General features: G+C 49.7%; 1 protein-coding gene and 1 long non-coding RNA gene across 2 annotated transcripts in view; one reads left to right on the top strand and one right to left on the bottom strand.

The window, feature by feature from the left end:
• The first annotated feature begins 4,788 nt into the window (after nt 1–4,788).
• On the top strand, nt 4,789–17,199 carry HYAL2 (hyaluronidase 2). Its single transcript, XM_044451322.1, has 4 exons — nt 4,789–4,901; nt 7,274–8,254; nt 14,014–14,103; nt 15,906–17,199. Exons 2-4 carry the CDS (start codon nt 7,328–7,330, stop codon nt 16,299–16,301), a joined length of 1,413 nt encoding a protein of 470 aa, XP_044307257.1. The 5' UTR covers nt 4,789–4,901; nt 7,274–7,327; the 3' UTR covers nt 16,302–17,199.
• The window catches only part of LOC123034164, a 31,187-nt gene continuing 21,039 nt past the window's right edge, over nt 9,708–19,855 (bottom strand). The window contains exons 2-3 of the long non-coding RNA XR_006416702.1: nt 13,267–13,430; nt 9,708–9,879 (exon numbers count right to left, since the gene is read on the bottom strand). This is a non-coding gene — a long non-coding RNA (uncharacterized LOC123034164). The remainder of the gene's footprint in view (nt 9,880–13,266; nt 13,431–19,855) is intronic.

Here is a 19,855-nt window from a genome sequence, read left to right as displayed (position 1 = left end):
AAGGGATTTCTTCACTCCACAGTGTTTGCACACCATTGTAAACTCGCCTGCTAAAGAAACAAATGGCCCCTCCCTTCCCCCCTCCCACCCTAAGTGCAGCTTTTCTGTATGAACAGGGGAGAAACCCAAGTTGGGAGCCTGTGTGAGCCTGTGGCACTTGCTCAGGGCTCAGGACATAAGAAGAGCCATGCCGGATCAGACCAAAGGTCCGTCTAGAGCAGCACCCTCTCCTCAGGGCGCTTCTGGACGGAAAGTTTTTATTGCCACATATCAAAATACATTGTGTGGCTTTGCCAGCTTTCCCTCCTTAATATACTTTTTGTGGTAAGCGAAAAAAGGGAAGACGTTGAGAGAAAACATGGGAAGCTTAAAATAGAAGACAACGATGTCTGCAGTTCCAAAAATTGCATGAAGGACGCAGGGCGATTACATGACAAAGCCTGGAAGCGCTCTCAGAAGGATGATCTGAAACAAAGATGCTGTATCTTCCACAGTCCTCTTCTGTTTTGCCATTCCAAGTGGGAAACACAAGGGGGGAAAGGGTGGGAGGGCTAACAGCTTATCTCTGTGCCACAGAAGTCCATTCTGTTTGCAACTCATTTTCAGCCCCTTTTCCCCACGCTATATGTGCCTCCCCAGCATGTCCATCAGTTGGGAATATGAGATGCAGTTGCAGAGGAAGAGAACGCTGCCAAGGGAGAGCACGCTTTATCTAGCATTTTATCCTCCACTATTTCCTATACATTGTTTTTCTTGTTACTTTGGCTATTTTTTTGCAAGCCACCTAAAGAATAATGAATGGAATAGTGCAATAAATAGTGCATTTCAGCAACTAAAATGAATAAGCACACCCAAATCTAAGACGGGCGTCTTGATCTCTGACTTGCGAGCACACACCGTTCCTGAGAACTGCCAAATCTTACACGCTAAGCAAGGTCAGTCCTCGTTAGAATCTGGATGGGAAACTTGACTCATGCACTGAGCAAGGGGTTGGACCTGATGGAACTTCTAGGCGTCTTCCAACAGTACACACCCTGCTTATACCTTCCTGTGGAAGTGGGTTCAGCGTATCGGAAAGTTTTGACTTCCATGGCCAGGCCCCATGGGGTTGAAACAAAATTTCCCATAGATTTGAAATTCTAGTTTGGACTGTGATTGAAATGAAATCACTCACAAATTTAAAATTTATCAAATGTCAACTTCAAATTCATTTGTTGAATTATATCATGCTTATTCTGTGTTTTTATGGTACATTTCAAGTTTATTCCCACAAATTTAAAAACTGATTGCAGTCATTATTTCAGTAATCCTTACAACAATCTTGTAAATATTAACAACCCCACGGAAGACAAAGAGACAGACAGACAGAGTGGGGGACAGAGATAGAACTGATGTCGAGAGACTGATGTTGTATCAGGCTGCTTAGCGAATTAATGGCTCAGAGGGGAAATTAAGCTTGGGACTTCCTGGCTCATAGATTCCTGTTCTTAACTAGGGTCTGAGGAACACTTCAAGAAGCATAATGAACTGCAAGGCAATAATCATGCATTCCAACATACTGTTACTGATACAGGAGCACTGCCTGCTGGGAGGGAATGAGAGCTTTGATCCTTGTGCCACAGCATATCTCTCCTAGAAAGACACAGGCGAGCCATTCTAACAGCTGTGTGAACACAATATGCCTCTGTGAAGTGCCTCTGGGCGGACATGTCTCTGCATCCTGTGAGGATCTGGGAATTTAGCAATGTCGCTGCCATTGTCCTGGGCTGGATAGCATTGTACTTTCTTGGTCACCCTGGTGGCACAGACATTTGCAAGGGTATAAAATTGATTCCATAAGGGGTAGACTCTGGGTGGTTACTCTAACGTGACGCCTAACCAGGGTCATTTCTTATACAGGAAGAAAGGGGAAGTTCCTGACAGATTTGGCTGTTCAAACTAAGAAGCTAAAATTGCTTTGCGATTATGTGAAGTCTAGAAATGAAAAGGCTGATTTGCTCAGAAGCTGGTTAGGCAGCAAGTCCTGAATCGCCCACCACACCCTGCCCCTTTGTCTGCAGGGCAGCTGACCTTACGCCAGTCCCGTTCTTCTCTTGGAAAATGCAATCTGTAGCCCAGCCAATGCCACACTGGCTGAAGAGGCTATTCAGCATAGAGGAGCCCCATGACAATCAGGGGTGACAGTGACATACTGGACGGTTCGGGTTAGACTGGCCTGTTTGGGAAACATCTTGAGTGCCACTGTTTGGAAAAATGGAGGTCTATGAATCAGATAAGGAGAACAATGAATCAGTGCCTGAGAATGGCTGCCGCTGTTTTCTGAGCAGAACTTCAGCAGTTTGCCTGATCTGGCTGCATACTACCTCTCTGCTGCACACAGCCTTGCTTCCCTCCCTCCACAGAAGCACCCCATGTCTGTGGGCTTAGGGTGCTGATTGGTTTCACATGCAGAATGAGCTGCATCTGTCCCTCGATCCACCTGTCTCTAAATCCTATCCACTTTGACTTCGGGACATCACAGGTATCGCAAACCACACTATCCTGGCTAGTAAGATGAAGGTCCTACAGAAGATTTGAGAAGCAATGAAATTTGGATCCCAAAATGGGAAAATCCCCACTGGCTACTTGTTAGGCTTTCTGGTCATTTCTCTGCCTGCAGCAAGGCAGCAAGCAAGGCTTAATTGTTGAACAAAATGCTGGCATTTGGCATCTTGGCTCTGGAGTGCTGCTGTTTCTTCAGATTTCTAGTGGCACTTCAGAACAGCTCCAGAGTGCTCTCGTGCCGATTGTTTGCAATGGTAGAATCCTGCGCTCCTGTTGCTGGAGCACTGGGAGCTGCTGCTGCTGCTGCTGCTGCACCCACCCAGTGAGGCGAGGCTGTTGCTGCTTCACAAGACAATGGCCATTCACCGAAAGCTCCTGGGGTAGATATTTATCTGCAGTCTATAATCAAATGAGCACTCCCTCCGAGGGATTCCAAGCGCTGGACATAACAACCGCTTTGTGCCTTGATAATAGAGCCAGCTCTCCCAAGTCAATCCTTCTATCAATTGCCACCAACAATGGTGTGGGAAGGAGTCAGTGGGCCTTTTTCAGCGTCTTGCTTGCAAAACGTTCTTCTAGCATCTTCGCCAGAGTTGCCTGACAGGGCCAGCTGGGTACAGAGTGAAATAGCCAGAGACTTCATGATCCCTCCCCCTTATAAGATGGAGCCAGAGGGTCTCCCGCAAAGGATGCCATACAAATGCCGTAAATAAATGAATGAATGAATAAAATGCCACCCCCGTCTCACACCTCTACTGTATTATAGCAACACTTCTGGGGAGAAGCGGAATTTTGCCTTTGTTCACAGCAGGATTTCCCAGTCTGGCACTCTCCAGAGATACTGGACAGCAATTCCCATTCCCTCTAGCCAGCGGACCAGTGCCTATCCTGGCCAGAGATGATGGGAGTTGTAGTTCAGCACATCTGGAGAGGACTAGTTGGGGAGGATTGGTCTACAACATTACAAGTTCTTAATTTCTAAATTGGGAGCTAGAAAGTTTCAAGTCTAGGTAGAATCAGTGTGGTATACTACCTTCAAACAGACTATCAACCAAGAAGTCCCTGATTCCAATTTCTCCTCTGTCCAAGACTCTCTGACTGGGTTCAGACAAATCAAGGGTTGATTATGCAGTGAGTGTGGATTGTTATTGAATTCTGGGTTATCATGTTGCCTGAACAACAATTAACAAAGCCATGAGAATCCATGGTTTGTTGTTGGGTTGTGAATGGTGGTTTGTTCATGATAGCTTGTTATGTCAGCTGGATGCAGACAACATGATAACCCACATTTCAGAAACAATGGTTGAATGATAAGCCTCATTTAACCCATACTCCACCCTTGACTATGGATTATGCTGTTCTCTGAACCCAGTCATTCATCTGCAAAATTGAGACAATGTACTTCACAGCAGTTTTCTCCAAACCTGGAACTGCAGCTCCGATCATCCGGCATGGCCAGGGGAAGATGGGAACATCCAACAACATTTGGGGATCCAAGATTGGGAAAGGCTGTTTTACAGGGTTGCTATTAAGATAATAGATGCAAATTATTCCAAGTGCTCCAAAGCATTTGCATGTGTGTGCAGGTGCTCACTAAAAATTCCGATTGTCACCCTGATCTAGTACCTCTGCCTCCTCAGTGCAGACATATTGTGCACCCTGTCTGCACTCTGCACAGTGCTGGGTTCCTGCACTGAAAATGAGTTACAGGGCAGAAACCAGACATTGCAATTTCTGGTTTAAGGAAAAGTTATGCGCATCCCATGCTAAGAATAGCTGTGGTAGTTGGAAGTCCGCATCCCTCTACCCCACATATCGCCTCTTGCTGCACAAGCTGGGGCGGGGGCGATTGCAGCAGGCTTTGCTGTACTGAATCCGCGAACTTGTTGGCATCTTGCCTGTACCATATTACATTCCATTCTCTCAGACTGCTAAATATGTTTGTGTTTCTTTAAGAGGCAAGCCACACTTGGCGTACAAAAAAACAGCTGGATTGTACCAAATCGTTCCTGTAGGCGGGGGAGACCATCCAGATCCGGCTGGACCGGGCTTCTCTTGGGAGACCATGGCAGCATTTGCAAACGAACGTTAAAAATCAACGTTTAAAAATACGTCGCTTCTCAGGCTCTTTCTCAGTTGAAAGACTGTACTCAAAGTCGGATCGGCTGACCTTCTTCCTTGCGGGCTCACGGCCCCCCCTGTCGGACCGTCTCTCACTCGAATCTTTTAAAGGAAAAGCTGAGTAGCCGGAGAAGAGGGTGGGTGGTACTGGGCTCATGTGCCCTTTAAGAAGGAACTGCTCTGTGCCCGGGAGGATACTGTACTTAAGCTGGCAAGGAGGGTGATTACGAATCCAGGTGAGTTGTTGCAGAGAAAACTCCGGCGTGGTTTTAATTCTTGTAGGGCTGTTCAAACAAGGAGGAGGAAAGAAAGATGGAGAAGCTGCCTCGAATTACTCCGGGCTGGAGGAGAGTTTGACTGGCAAGAAGCGCCTGAAGTTGAGAAAGCGATCGGGAAGGAGAGGGGAGCCCGGGCGTGCGTGCGTGTGTGCGTGCTCAGGGTGGGTTTTCCTAAAGTACTTCTAACGTGGTTCCTTGCGCGGAACGGTGTCTTCCTCGAGTCTTCTAGCGCATCCGTGCAAGCCGAAGTTTCCCGCTGTACTGAAGATCCCTTTCCCTGCTTGGTTTGGCAAGCCTCCTAGTTGGTGAAATGCCCTTCGAGGAAGCCGAGCCAGCGGATGGAAAGTAAATACCTCCTTCTTGAACTTATTTCCCCCCCGGCCCCTTCCTTCGGGCACCGCTTGAATATTTTGCGGCGAGGATTCTGCTTTGCAGCTTGGCCGAGCACCGCGGGCTCCGGCGGCTTGTTTCGTGCGGGAGGCTTCCGCGCTGGAAGGATTCGTGTTTGCTCAGGAGCACTCGGGATGCTGGAATCGGTATTTGTCCCAGCACATGGAAGAGCGCGGCTCGCTGCCCTGCTGACCCGGCCTGAGTCAGCCCGTCGCTTTTCTCCGTTCCCATTTGGAGGACCGCCGTTCCGGGAGCAGAAGGCTGTCGGCGGCTGTCGGTCCTGCTGGCGCTGGGCTCCCTCCGGCGGCAGAGGCAGTGTGCCCGATGCAGCCCGGTCGCTGGAGAGCGCGGGCGGGAGGGGGCGCCTGCACTCGTGCCCCGCTTGTGGCTTTCCCGTGGCTGCCGGCCGCTGAGTGAGCCGCATGCTGGACGCGTGGTCCGACCCTTCAGGGCTCCTCTCCGGTTCTTCGGCGATCTTTCCCCAGCCGGCCCTGCTGCTACCTGCTGCAGTGTTTTCTGGTTGTTCCTGTAATTGTCCTTAAGAGTAGCCTTGTGTGGACAGTTCTGCAATTGCCAGTTCTGCAATTGCTGACATCCACATTTCCTCCCCACTTCTTCCTCTGAAATGTTACTTGATAGGGGCTTCTTCCTTTTTCATTTCTTTTTCATTTCAAAAACATTTTCCCCCGGAATGTTTTCTGTGAAAACAATTAAACCCAACACAACATGCAGATACACTTCTTTAAGAACCATGCCAGAGAATATGAAGTTTTAGAACAAAGGATGATTTCCTCCATAAGCAAAACTGGAGTTCGGTGCTTTGTTACTTGGGGGAAAATCTTACTGCAGTTCAAGGCAGGCAGTTTTTAAAACAGCTGGCTGTCTATTGTTTCTCTGATTTATGCAAAGAACCATCTTACTGTACATTCTCTACAATGGCTCAAGGCTTGGGGCAGTGACAGGCAGGCCTGTCAAAATGATCTCTCCTGGAGTCAGCACTGAGGCTCTCTCTGCTGTGTGGCTTTCTTAATGAAAAGCTTCCTCAGGCGGGTTTGGGATGGTTTAACATCATTTCTGTTTACTTCCCCATTTACCTGCTGAAGCCAAAGGAGCGTCTGTGGAATCTGAAGTTTGTGTAATAGCCTTCTCTCCCTGAGCATGACTTAATCTAGGGTTATACTGCTGAAGGGACCTTCAACAGTGAAAAAGCAAGAAGGGGTGTGTGTGGTGTCTTTCAAAATTACTGCCTTTATAGGAAGTCTTTAATGCTGACAGGCTGCTAAATAAACATGCTGGTTTTCCAGACACGTGTCACTGCATACAGAATCGCTTGAAGCTCCAGGGAAAAGGATTCATCTCTGCTGCTCCCTGCAGCTTCTTTGCTAGTGCTTGTTATGCTTTTGCAAAGCTTTGTCTTTGCATACTATTCTGAGCCTCCGGCTTGTAAAAAGATGAGTAACTGCAGGTTGCTAGAGCAGAGCTTTGGAAATTGATGCCACTGTTGGAAAAAGAGAGAGACCTTGTCTGTTGGGATATCCTAGTGAAGAGATTTTGGGGTTCCAAATGGTAACATAAGCACTCATTATTATTTTTTTTAGAACTACCATAACTGTTATGTATATTAGTTTAAGTCAGTGGTCTGATCACTCTCTCATTCACTCTCTGGGCATCTTTCTGAGCTACAAACCAGGAATTCCAGTTTCTTCCTCTCTCCAACCCAATTTTTGAGTACAATAAAGACTGAAGCTTGTTGCTGATAGGAAATGAGAGGTCCTATCCTGATTGAGGGATTCATTGAAGAAGTAGTGGAAATTGTTAGCATTAGTCTGTACTACTGACCAGAACAAGCATCTGTGGTCTGAGCAGCACGGTGTTTCCCCCTTGTTCTAGTATAAGCAGCACTTATCTCGTCCCTTCCCCTTTCTTCTCCTTCTTTGCAGGCCTTGTTCTCTTTGCGATTTGCTATTGTCTCGTCCTCAGACAGCTTGGAGAGGATGCAGGCAAGCACTGTGCTGGCAGCAACATGGCTCCTGTTTCTGGTTGCGGCTGGTGCCCCAGGGCAGTACAGTAAGCCCGCTTTTACCCCCATCTTCACCCGGCAGCCCTTCATGGTGGCCTGGAATGTGCCAACCCAGGACTGTGAGCCTCGCTTCAAGGTCCAGCTGGATTTCAGTGTTTTTGATGTGCATGCCTCGCCCAACGAGGGCTATGTGGACCAGGATGTGACCATTTTCTATAGGGAGCGCCTGGGCCTCTATCCATATTATGATGAGCAGAAAGTGGCTGTGAATGGAGGCGTCCCACAGAACAGTAGCCTGAAGCAGCATCTGGCCCACTTGTGTGGAGGCATCAAGAAATACATCCGCTCTGAAACCAAGGAGGGGCTGGCCATCATTGACTGGGAAGAGTGGAGACCCATCTGGATCCGGAACTGGGTGCCGAAAGACATCTACCGCAATGCTTCTTGTCAGCTCGTGCTGACCCGGCGCCCTGGATTGCCAGAGGCCCAAGTGAAAAAGGCGGCTCAGTATGAATTTGAGACATCAGCGTCGGAATTCATGAAGGAGACCCTGCGGCACGCCAAAAACTTCCGTCCCCAGCAACTGTGGGGCTACTACCTCTTTCCAGACTGCTATAACCGTGACTACAGCAAGAACCAGGAAAGCTATACGGGTGAGTGTCCTGATGTCGAGAAGACACGCAACGACTACCTGTCCTGGCTCTGGAAGGAGAGCACTGCCCTCTACCCGTCCATCTACCTGGAGGACATATTGGCCAACACCACGAATGGGCACAGGTTTGTGCGCTCTCGGGTAAAGGAGGCTCTTCGCATCTCCCAGCAGCATCACGACAAGTACATGCTCCCTATCTTTGTCTACACGAGGCCAACCTATCTCCGCAAACAGGCTGTCTTAAGCCAGGTAAGCGTGCAAGTCCTTCGTGCAGGAATTGGGAGCAGCTATCCAGGAACTGGGGTGTATACCTGGTCTACTTAAAATGGCATCTGTAGGGCAGACCTGCTCAGTTTGTGATGCCCAAGCCAAAGACAGGGTCTTAATACATGCCCCAGTTTGCTGTCCAAAGGGGGGAGGTGGGTAGGACAAATCAATACCTTGATTTAGGGCCTAAAACAGATACGATGGGCATCCTAAAATTCTAGGAGGTCTTGTGGCGGGGTGGGGGAGGTGAAGGAGCCAGCTGCTTCTGTGTGTCTTATCAGGGTCTGGCCATGAGAAAGTGGTGTCATTAACTCACTTGTAGTTCATTCAGAATAATTAGCCTGGCACATTTCCTAAGGGCTTTCCTAAATGCTAGGGAGAGAGCCCCTGGGTTCATCCAGTTGGTATTGCTGAATACACAAACACACGAGCAACGATGCTCCAAAGTGTTCCTGTTGGTGGACTTGCTGTGGTTTGCTGAGGCACAGTAAGGGGAACTGTTTGGGTGGCCCAGGTTATGCGGATGGAAGAGCACATATGCTTCAGAGTCATCCTCTGTGACACCCTGGCATAGGATGCCATGCCAGCCTTTCAGGGTGTAAACGTGCACTGAAAGGCAAGCCGTGTTGCCTCTGCACTTTCCCAAGTTAGGGCCTGACGCTTGCTAACACTGCAAGGTAGAACAGATGCCTCCCCAAGTCTGATGGTGGGGATGGTGCCTAAAGCATAAATGACCCGCCTTCTTTCTTCTGCCTTAACATTCAGAAGGGGGCTGCAGTGTATTACGACGCCATGCGCTTTACATGCGGAAGGGTTCAACCCTTGCCCAGGGATGGATCAAACTCTTTTGGTCTGAAACCCTGGAAAGCTGCTGCTTTTTTGTGCGGACCAATACAAAGTTTGGTCAAATGGACCAATTTTCTGAGTCAGTGTAGGGAAACTTCCAGAGCTCCTTCCAAACCTGGAGAAAGACCTTTCTGGGAAAGCTGTGACTGTACATGCATGTACTGTGGGTGGTGGTCAAGCGCATGCCATTTCTGGCAGGAGAGATGCAATATGGGACATAAAAGTAATATCATAACCTGTCTGTCCTTTCTGTGCTTCTGAGAAAAGGCTGTCGAAGGCCTAGGGGCAGATTTCTTTCTGTTTTAATGATCTGCACATTTCTGAGATCCCTGAGCTGCATATTGGATTAGAACTGGACTGTTTTCTGTCTTTCCTTGGTGTACATGAGGGTGATGGGGAAAAGTGCTGTAAACAAAAAATTAAATTTAAACTGGAGAAGGGCTGGGCAACTTGTAGATCAAAACAATTGGAGGGCCACAATATCCCTCACCATTGATTATGCTGGAATTTGATTATGGTGGAATTTATTGACCAAAACTTCTGAAGGGCCACAATTGCCTACATTTGCTGGGCAGTCAGCTTTCAACAGTTAAAACATCCTTTTGCTTGATTTGGCACCCTACCATTCTTCCCTCCCTCCCTCCCTCCCTCCCTCCCTTTTGGAAAGCAGAGGAAAGTACAATCTCTTGTTCATCCATGTTTGCTTTAGTTTTGTGTTCATCCTCTAATGAAAAGGAAGAGCAGCTTCACCGTTGAGCATTCTGGGGAAAAAAAAAAACACAATAGGCAGTGTGAGTGGTGGGGCCTCAAATGGAGCTCTTCCTCTGTATGTGGATAGTTTTTCCCATGAATTGAGTGAATGGAGGTTTTTATTTTGCTGCTTGGAAGTCATGCAGGTTAACAAATGATCGCTGTGAAAGTAAGCAGTGACTGAGTTCAGTCAACATGATTACCCACATTCAGAAAGGTTCGTATGGGTTGAGTGTGGATTGTTGTTGAGCCATGGGATATTGTATTGTCTGAACCGGGACAAGATAACAAAGCATGGTGAAGAATTCACAGTGGACAGCTCAACAATGAAGCATAGGTTGTCTTCATGGGTTGTTCATGGTTAACAAGCCATGGCTTGTTAGCATAGTTGGGTTCAAACAACACAGCAGGCTATGGTTCAACAACAAACCACCTTGGAATATGGTTGTTAATGATAAGTTGACAACAGAAATAAAAATCAAAAAAGGGATAATAAAAGTAAATAAATATAATAAAATACAGAAAGATTTAGTAAAAGCAGTATTGATGGAAGGGAAAGGCTGTAAGCCTAATCAAGAATATATGAATTTTTGGAGGGGATATGGGTATAATTAAAGTACATTATATACTGTTTATTGTTACAATATATGAAGTGAAATACCAACTGGTCTCTTGGGGAGTGGGTGCACTGTGTTTATTGTCACTTTAGATGCTAATATTATTGATATATTTTGAAGAATATATATTTGTATTTCAATTGTATTTATGTTCTGTTTAAAAAGGGGGGGTACAGCAACAACAACAACAAGCCACCTTCAGCTCATGTTCAGCCCTTGAGTGTGGATCATTGTATTGTCTGAACCTAGTCATTGTAAGTGAAATAGCAGTACAGGGGCAGGAACCTAAATTTGGCTAAAGGGCAAAATAGTCTTTGTGGAAGCACATCAAAGGCTTGGTAGCAGTGGGCCAGCTGAGCTTCCTCGCAAGTAGAGCATAGCTGGTGGGCCAGAGGTCTCCCAAGATGACTGTCTTGTAAGATGCTGCAAGACAAACCAGCAGCTGCCTTTGATACTGGAGGCTGCACATAGTCATGTGGACTAGTAGCCATGGACAGCCTTCTCCTCCATGAATTTACCCAGTTCCCTTTTAAAACCATCCAGACTGGTGGACAGCAATACATCCTGTGGAAATGAATTCTGTAGTTAAACTATGCACTGTGTGAAGAAGTGCTTCCCTTTATCTGTCCTGAATCTCCCATCATTCAGCTTCAGATATCACAGAGAAGTAGAAAAATGGCTCTCTCTGCTTCCTCCAAACCATGCATAATTTTGTGCATCTATCATCTCTATTTTCTTGCCTTTTCTATTTCTTCATTTAATTTCTACACTGCCCAGTACCTGAAACTCTCTGAGCAGTGAAGCACAGTAATCAGTACAGGGTAGAATAAAACAATAATAAAATATCATGGCATTACAGTACAAAATTTAAAACCACATTTTTACAGCTAAAGAACTAACGCATTTTCTAAATTAAAGAGCCTAAACTTTGTAGCTTTTCCTCATAGAGGAGTTGCTGCAGCCCCTTGTTTGCTCCACTTGCCCACTTCTCTGTGGTTTCCCATTTTGCACTATATCCCTTTTGTGGTGCAGTACCAACTAAACATGCAGGTCATCCCATAGAATTGTAGATGGACAATACAAATTGGGCATTTTATTTTCTACGTCTTTTTCTGTCTATTTATTTCTTATGTTTATACTCTGCCTTCTTTCCTTCCGAGAAACTTGGATGTACATATTTCTCCTCTTCTCAATCTTATCTCCACAACAACCCTGTGAGGTAGGATGGGCTGAGAGTTTGCAATTGGCCCAAAGTCACCCAGTGAGGTCCATGGCTGAGCAGGAACTGGAACCCAGATCTCCTGAGTCCCAGTCCTGCACTCCTCAGCGCAACACCACACTGGCTGACTATGCCCTGTATGGAGCTTGCCTCTTTTTTCTTTCACAGTGGATCAAGCGTCTCATCTCACTGTCAAGCCCCAGGCTCTCTCCAGATGAGAGCCGGGCACTCCTGGATACTGGTCACTTCTGATGCTGCCCTCAGCAGGCCCTTCCGCCCCCATCTTGACAAATGGTGTGGCCTTGCCACAAAACCATAGTTAAGTTTCGAGAAAGCAGTGCGATCTCTGAAGTGTCTTGTGGCTTCTGGGTGCGCTTAAGCACACAGTCTCTGCACTGAGGCACTAGGAAGAGCCAGCAACCCGCCCCCCTCCTTGGGAGCGAAAGCAGCTCTCTGGCCCGGCCTAACCACCTCACCAGGTGGCCGGCCCAGAGCTGGCAGGGCCAGAACGGCTGCTGCTCAGCCTGCCCAGAGGGCAGAGTGGAGAACAAAGGCCAGCTAAAGGGAAGAGGGAAAGTAGAGAGGTGGGCGCCCACCCCGTCCTTCTCCTGAAACCACCCAGCAAAGGTCTTCCTCCGGGAGGGAAAAAAGACCTCTTTGATTCCGACCTTCCTTGTTTCCAGGCTGCCGCCAAGCCTCTAATTCTTGTCAGCAGCTCTGCTGCTTTGTTCATTGAGGGCAGCCTGTCCACACCCTTCCTGCTCTGTCCTGGCAGAATGCGGGGCTTTCCTCAAGAAGGCCAAATGCCAGCCCCAGCACAGGATTGCGTCCCATGGAATGCCTGCGCCAGGCTCAGCCAACCCAGTGCTACCCAGATATGTCGGGTTGCAAGTCCCATAGTTCCTAGTCAGCTGAGAATGATGGGAATTGCAGGATAACCCATGGGTCCTCAAACTAAGGCCCGGGGGCCAGATTATCTGGCCCGCCATGCCCATTTGGACCCGCCGCGCGTGTGCCCACATCCATGTGCGCGCCCGCCACCGCCCACCTCGCCCCGCGTGCGGGGAGGCAGCGGTTTGCTTGCTCAGAGAAAATGATCTCCAAGCGAGCAAGCCGCTGCCTCGTGTGCCTGCCTCACGGCGCATGCCCGCCCCGCCTTGCCTCCCCTCGCCAGGCGCACCCACCCGCCTGCACCTCACCTCGCCGCGTGCCCCGCCACCCCCCCCCAGCGTGCTCACCCACGCGCACAGCCCCCGCCCGCACCGACCTGCGCGCACCGCCGGCCCCACCTTTCCGGCCCGTGCCCAGCACCGGCGGCTTTCGACTGGCCCCCCGGTGGGAAAGTTTGAGGACCCCTGTCTAACCCATCGAACAGGGTATCAGGTTGTGGGAGGGAGGGTGGTATAAGGTGACTGCAATGTGCAGGGTGGGCAGGCTGTGTTTCCCCCCCAGGCTCCCAGAAAGCAGATGCTGCGCTGCAGATTGCTGGAGGCTACTGTTCAGAATTCACCAACATGCCGTGCAATGAGCATGCAAGCATCTCTTTAGTCATGTGGACCAACCTGTTGACTGTTGTGCATGCCGGCTGGGGATGATGGGAGCTGTGGTCTAAGACATCTGGAAGGCACTGGGCGAGGTTGATTCTGCATCTCCAAGTACAGCGTACTTGCCATCCTTTCTTTATCACTGTAGTTGAGCAATGTTGTGCCACCCTGTAGGAATGTCCCTATACAGGAAACAAAAGTCTTACTTCCTGCAGGGTCATGAAGGAGCTCCAACCCATAGGCTGGCAGGTAAGGCTTTTGCCTGCTTTTGCTTGGCCGGTCTGAAGGACATATTGCTTCTGCCTGGCAATACATGGCTGGAAATGAAAACAACAAAGAGCCTGTGGCACCATAAAGATGAACAGATATTCTGGGATAAGCTTTCATGGATAACACCCACTTTATCAGACATACTTGTTGCATCTGATGACGTGAAGAGTGTCCCCAAAACTTATGCCAGAATAAATAAGTTTTTTTGCTGCCAAAGACGAATGTGGCTTCCTTTCTGGGAACAGAATAGTGAGTTGGAGCTTTCTGTTGCACTTTAAGGCTGACATCAGTGTTAAATGTATTTTCCCCTTCCCTTTTAAGGAACAGTGGTAGTTCAGCAGTAGGAAAGGTTTATCTCAGCTTTCCACAACTGCCCAAGAGCGTCAAGTTGGAGACGGCTGGCTTAGAGCCCTCCCAAGCTGCAGGATATTTTCCTAATTTCTTGATGTCGTGCATCGGTGATAACTGGGGATCTGCTTGGATGTTTCCTTCCAGATGGACTTGATCTCCACCATTGGGGAGAGTGCTGCCCTAGGGGCAGCTGGAGCTATCTTCTGGGCAGAGTCGGAAAACACTGGAAGCCGGGTATGTATGACTCCTGCCCCCACCCTTCCCCGCTCGGCATAGCCTCATGCACAGACAAGCCTGGAGTGGGCTTGTTTTCCCAGGGATTGTTTAGACGTGCACTGCTCTCCCTCCCCTCAGGAGCTTGTTGGGTCTTGTCTGCTTCAGCCGGAAACCCTCTTGGGGTGCTCTCTTCCAGTTTGTTTTGTCTAAGAGTGAGAAGATCCTTGTAGGGGATTTGAGAGTGGGCAAGACAATCAGTCTTGTGATATGGCTAGGAAAGGATGGCGAGAGGTGTGTGGACAAAGACACTGGACGTGACCCCCGGTCTCAGCAGCCTTCCCCAGCCTGTGTCCCTCCAGTTGATCCTTTGACCATGCTGGCGGGTGCTGACGGAAGACTCTTAATAGCTTTTTGGGATTTGACTCTTAATTGCTTTTCACTCAGAGAGCCACAAAGATTCTCCTCCTTGAAAGCTGATCGGTTTGCTCAAGGGGGTTTAAGTCCCAACAGGGGTCTCATTGGCCCTTCCAGGATGGGATTGAGCTGGTTGCCATTATGACGCTCATGCCACGAGTACAGAGCATTCACAACACAGATAATCCCTTGTTGTATCCACCGAGTACCATGGCCAGAAGCAGCTTGGAGTTTAATATGGGAGGCAGAGGCTACGTAGGCTCCAGTCCAAAGGTGTGCATCCTCAGGTCATCTGGGGCCACTCCACTAGCCCACCTCCACTGGCCACGCAAAACAAATGTTCAGTAAAAATGGGCTTTCAAGCAAAATCAACCTTGGCAAGCCTCTAGAGTGGCCAACTCCTCCTTTCTTTGCCCATGTTTGAGGAAGTGATGTGGAGCTGCAGGGGCCACCTGCAGGGACACCACGCTGAGCTATCTCCAGATTTCTGCTGTGCAAGATCCTTCTGTGCTAGGGAAGAACTAGCTTACTCCAAGGAGCTGGAGGAGAATGGAAGCGCTGTCAAGCAGCCGGCACTGCCTTTTGTTTGCCCTCAAAGGCTGCCCTCAACAGTCCTCCTCCTGCCTGTGATCTTGAGCAGAGCTGCGGCAGAAGCTGGGATGATGGAGAGCCGTTCTTCCAAACTCCCCGTGAATATGTGAAGTAGCAGTCAGGGCTAGCAAAGGGTTGGCGCTTCCATCTCTGGCAGCCTGCAGTAATTACCCGACCCAGCTGGAAGCATGATCCAGCTGGGTCTGGACAGTGTCTGAGTGGGGGACCACCTAGGAGCCCTGCACATTTGCCACTCTGGGCACTATTTTGGATGAAGGGTGTGATAGAAACGTGCTAAGTCAAGTCTCCATTGCTGAATAGAAAATAGAACAATACTGACAAAGGCAGAAATTCTGTCTATACTAATCTGGAAGCAAGTCTCACTGAAATCAGAGCAATCGTCCTCTAAGTAACAATGCGCAGGGCTAGGCTTTTGGGCCCTCATTCACCAAGAACCTGAACTGTAGAGAGTGGCTCTCCCTCCCTCCTTCCCTCCTTCATATTCTCTTTTTTAACTGATATTTCCCATCAACTGTTTCACTCATGCTCATTGGAGTCCTGGTGCAAAATGATAGCGGGGGGCCTTTTCGCAGCCCACTTTCACCCCATACCTGCTAGTATGGGGCTGCTGTGGAGCTGTTCTGTTCTCTTATTTATTGTAAGCCGTCCCGAGACGTTCTGTAGGGGACGGGATAGAAAAGCTTTTAATTAATAGATACATAAATACATGCATAAATAGTCTGGCCCTTGAGCCGCTGGGCCTGCTCTTCCGCCTCCTGGGAGCTGTGGCTCATTGTCCATCCTCCCCCCTGCAGGAAACCTGCCAGACGATTAAAAACTACATAGAGGGGGACCTCGGCCACTATATCATCAACGTGACGACCGCAGCCAAGCTCTGCAGCCAGACTCTGTGCAATAGCCACGGGCGTTGCGTGCGCCAGGACAGCGATGCCAACGTGTTCCTGCATCTCAACCCAGCCAGCTTCCAGATCTACCGCAACGAGGGCAAGCCCCTGCTCATGCCCCGGGGGAAGTTGTCTCACAGTGACAAGGCCTTCCTGGAGAAGAACTTCCAGTGCCACTGCTACCAGGGGTGGTACGGCGAAGGATGCGAGGTGCCGCTGAACCCCCCAGGCGGTGGACCCTGCCTCTCCTGTACCCTGGGCCTCCAGTTGCTGATAACTCTCTCTCTTCTGGCCTGTTTGCACTAGGCTGCTTCTAACTGGAATCTGTGTGGCTGCGAGAGAGTGGGAGAGAGGGTGCAATAGGCAGCGAAAGAGAAGCAGGAGCCGTCAGCCTCTTGGTGTTTTGTTTTCTTTGTATCTTTATTTAGCAGTGATGTAGCAGACCTATTATTTAAGAGACTGTCCTACCTCTCTCCCACCTGTGCCACTGACCCTTCAAGAGGCAGGGGGACCCTTCTCCCTACCGAGAGTATTTCTGCTCACAGACAGAAGGACTCCTGGAAAAGAGGGCCACCTTCCAGTTGGCCAGAGGCCTGGCCTGGCCTGCCGTTTCCCTGCCACCCTTGAACTTGGTCCGTCTCAAAGTTCCTCCAACCCAGGAGCTGAAATGGTGCCTTGGAACAGCTGCCTAAAGGGCTGGACTGGAGGGTGGGGCGTGGGTACAGGAAAGGGCAGGGGCAAAGGGGCGGAATACCCACATCCAGCATTTCTTTTTGGGGAGCCCTGGATCTTGGCTGCCAGGACTGGGGAGGGTGTGCGTGGCTCTCCCGTTGGAAGGAGAGATGAGCCACGGTGCTGCAGCTGGAGTCCTGGGCACAGGTCTAGGGAGGAGCATGGTGGGTCTGGCGGAGCTGCTGTAGTAAGGAAAAATGCTGCTGAAACTTGTCTCCGTAGGATAGGTGGTAGAGCAGGAGGGGAGAGCTGCTCAGCCTGCAGGTACTGCCCTGGAGAGGAGCAAGCGCTGAGCAGCGGAGTGGGCTGGGGGACACATTTTCTGAATTGCCTGGTGGAGAAGAGCAGGCCGGGGGGCGGTGGGAACGCCAGGCTCCATCCACACGTGGCTGGTGCTGAGCTGGAGCCCTGCTTCTGTTAAGGGAAAACCAAAAAGTTTTACCTCAACATTAAAAGATACACGGAGAAAGCGGACGAGTGTCTTGCATTGTGTGTTGGGAGTCAGCTCGTTGCTGCTGCTTCCCGTTGCTTTGGTCTTTAAGGAGACTCAGCTGTGAGCGAGACCTCCAAAGAGTTTTGGCTGGCTGTGTATTGTGCCCCATCCATGAGTGGCTCTTCCTCTTTGGCTCTCCAGTGAGAATCCCAGCAGCAGCGTCTAGTCGAGATCACCCCCACCCCCTATGCCCGGCAAGGCCTTGCCTCTTCCCATCTCCCATGTGACCCGAAATTGGAGACCACGTGCAATGGAGGGCACCTGCCACCTCCGCTCCCTCTGCAGTTCAGTACAGATGATGCCATCTGCCAGGCTGGGCTTCAGCTCTCCTCACCAGCTCTTCCGGAGCAGCACAGAGCCATCTCCTTGTCCCGTCTTTCTGCTCCTTGTCATGAAGTCAGTGAGACTCGCCTACCAAAGCCAAGCTGTGGCCACGGTAGACGACAGGAGCTGTCATGCTTGAGCCTCTCCCCCTCCCTCTCTCATGGCCAGGTTTCACCGGGAGAGGGTCAGGGTAGTGGAAGGGAATCGGCCCCTTCTCACCCACTGCTTTCACGCCTCTTTCCACACGGGAGCCTTAAAATGCCTTTGGCCTTCTGCTGCTATGTTCTTTTTCTCAACAGAGGCATGTTCATGGGTGTCTTCTTTTCTTTGGCTGCAAGCTTCTCGGTCGATACTGGCTTCATGATCTCCGAAAAGGCTGGGTGGGCCTCTGTAGCAAGCCTTCTTGGAGTGAGGTCTGAAATACCGAGCCTGCAATTTTGAAGCTTTCTGACATCCAGTCTCAGCAGGGCTGCAACTAGGTGAACAGGGCTGCGTCTGTGGTGGGAAGCAGCAGAGTTGTGGGCTGAGGGACGGAGCAGGAACAAAACGGCTGAGCCACAGCACAGTTACTGCTCCTTCCCCTTGTCTCCTCAACCTCCTCCTGCTGTCCTTTGTGACTGAGTATTGTGTTAAGGTCATAGGGAACTGCCTCACCCTGAGCTGGGCCAGTGGTCCACCAGCCCCAGCTGGCCTTGTCCTGCTTTTGGCAAAGGCCAAGCTCTTTTCCCTGAATGGCAGGCAGCCCTCCTCTCTAGGATCACTCAGCATGGAAGTGCTGCAGCCCGAGCCTGCTTTGTAACTGAGCAGAATCTTTTCCAGCCTGCTCTCTCCTCCACAGGCTGGGCTGTATGTACCCAGGACAAGAGTTTATCAAAACAAAAATCTTTGAGTGAATATTTATTTTATTGGTGGGGTAACGATCATCCCACTGCTGCTGCCTTGAGAATTTGGCACAAGTGATGAAAATGAATGCCGCTTCTTTAAACTATCCCTCGCCATTGCACAGGAATGGTTCCTGAAAGGAGATGCTTCTATTTGGAAGTCTGGTTTATTTTGGATATTGCTTGGGTGTTGATCATGGGTATGTGGTGGGTCTCTGCTTCCTGGGAGATAGCGAGCCAAGGATTGAGAAACTCTAATCGGTGACTGGGTTCACACAGTGCAATAGGTCTGACTCAAGGGCTGAGTGGGTTGTTGCTTGAAACCTGGGTATGCTTCACTAATAAGTGATGGCTTGCTAATCATCAACAACCCACAAAAAGATTCCATGGTTTCCTGCTGGATTGAGAACTTTATAAGTTCCCCATGGTTTGCTATCTTTGGTAGGTTTAGACAACAAGATAACCCATGTTTCATCAGCCATCCAGGATTTAATGATAATCCACACTCAACCCTTACATGTGGTTGTCATGTGTATTCTTCTTTTGCCCTTTTACGTGAACTAGAGCAGCTCTAGGCCTGCTACTCCAAATAAAGCTCCCAGATCACACATTTGGAGCATGCTGCGCCTTGTCCACAAAGGCAAGCACGCCCTTGAAGTCCTTGCGCAGAGGAGCACAGCAGGCTCCGGGGTGGGATGTCTCCACTGCTCCGCAACATCACTCGCCAGAGCCAAGAAAATAGTGAGCCAGCGGAAACCACAAGAGCAGCAGGAATGTGTGTGTGGCAGCCCATAATATGTGCCTTCCTTTGCTTGTTAAGCTCAGGCTTGGGAGAAATTTTGCCTCCTCCAAATAGAGGGAAGGCGGAAGGAACCACTTCCCAGTTGCTTCCCTGTCTTTGCTCTTTGACATGCTCAGTCAGTTGCCACCCAGAGCCTGATGAAGGGGCCGCAAAGTGTCTGGGATCCAGGACAGGTCCTTACTGAATTTGTTCTCATTGTTCAATTCTTAAAAATACAGCTAAGAGTTGGATAACCAAGCCAAAAAGCATCTTGCCCCTTCCCCAACCTGGTGTTCTTCAGATGCTTTTCAGTTCCATTCCCAGCAGCCTGAACTAGGCTAGGATTCCTGGGTCTTGCAGTTCAGGATGCCAGGAGGGTGCCAGGGAAGGGAAGGGTGTGCCAGAGAATGCCTAACAGGAGCTGTGGACCGGAGCTTCATGGGTCAAATGACCAAGGTTTTCCTCCCAAGCGTTGCTGCCCTATGCCCCTGTGGGGCAGTTCTGCCATTGCTCACCTTGCCTGAGGAGGTCTACCAGCCCCTCTTCAAACCTGAGGGGCGAGGATGGGGGTTGACCTGTTTTTCTTTGCTTGACAATCAGGACTGCAGGACTTCTGCACTGCCAGCTTTAGAGAAACGGGAGCAGCATT

Source organism: Varanus komodoensis, unplaced genomic scaffold (assembly GCF_004798865.1).
Source record: "Varanus komodoensis strain SLA01 unplaced genomic scaffold, ASM479886v1 scaffold6_2, whole genome shotgun sequence".
Classification (NCBI taxonomy): domain Eukaryota; kingdom Metazoa; phylum Chordata; class Lepidosauria; order Squamata; family Varanidae; genus Varanus; species Varanus komodoensis.
Note: the sequence above shows the minus strand (reverse complement) of the source record. Positions and strands in the feature narration are given on the sequence as shown.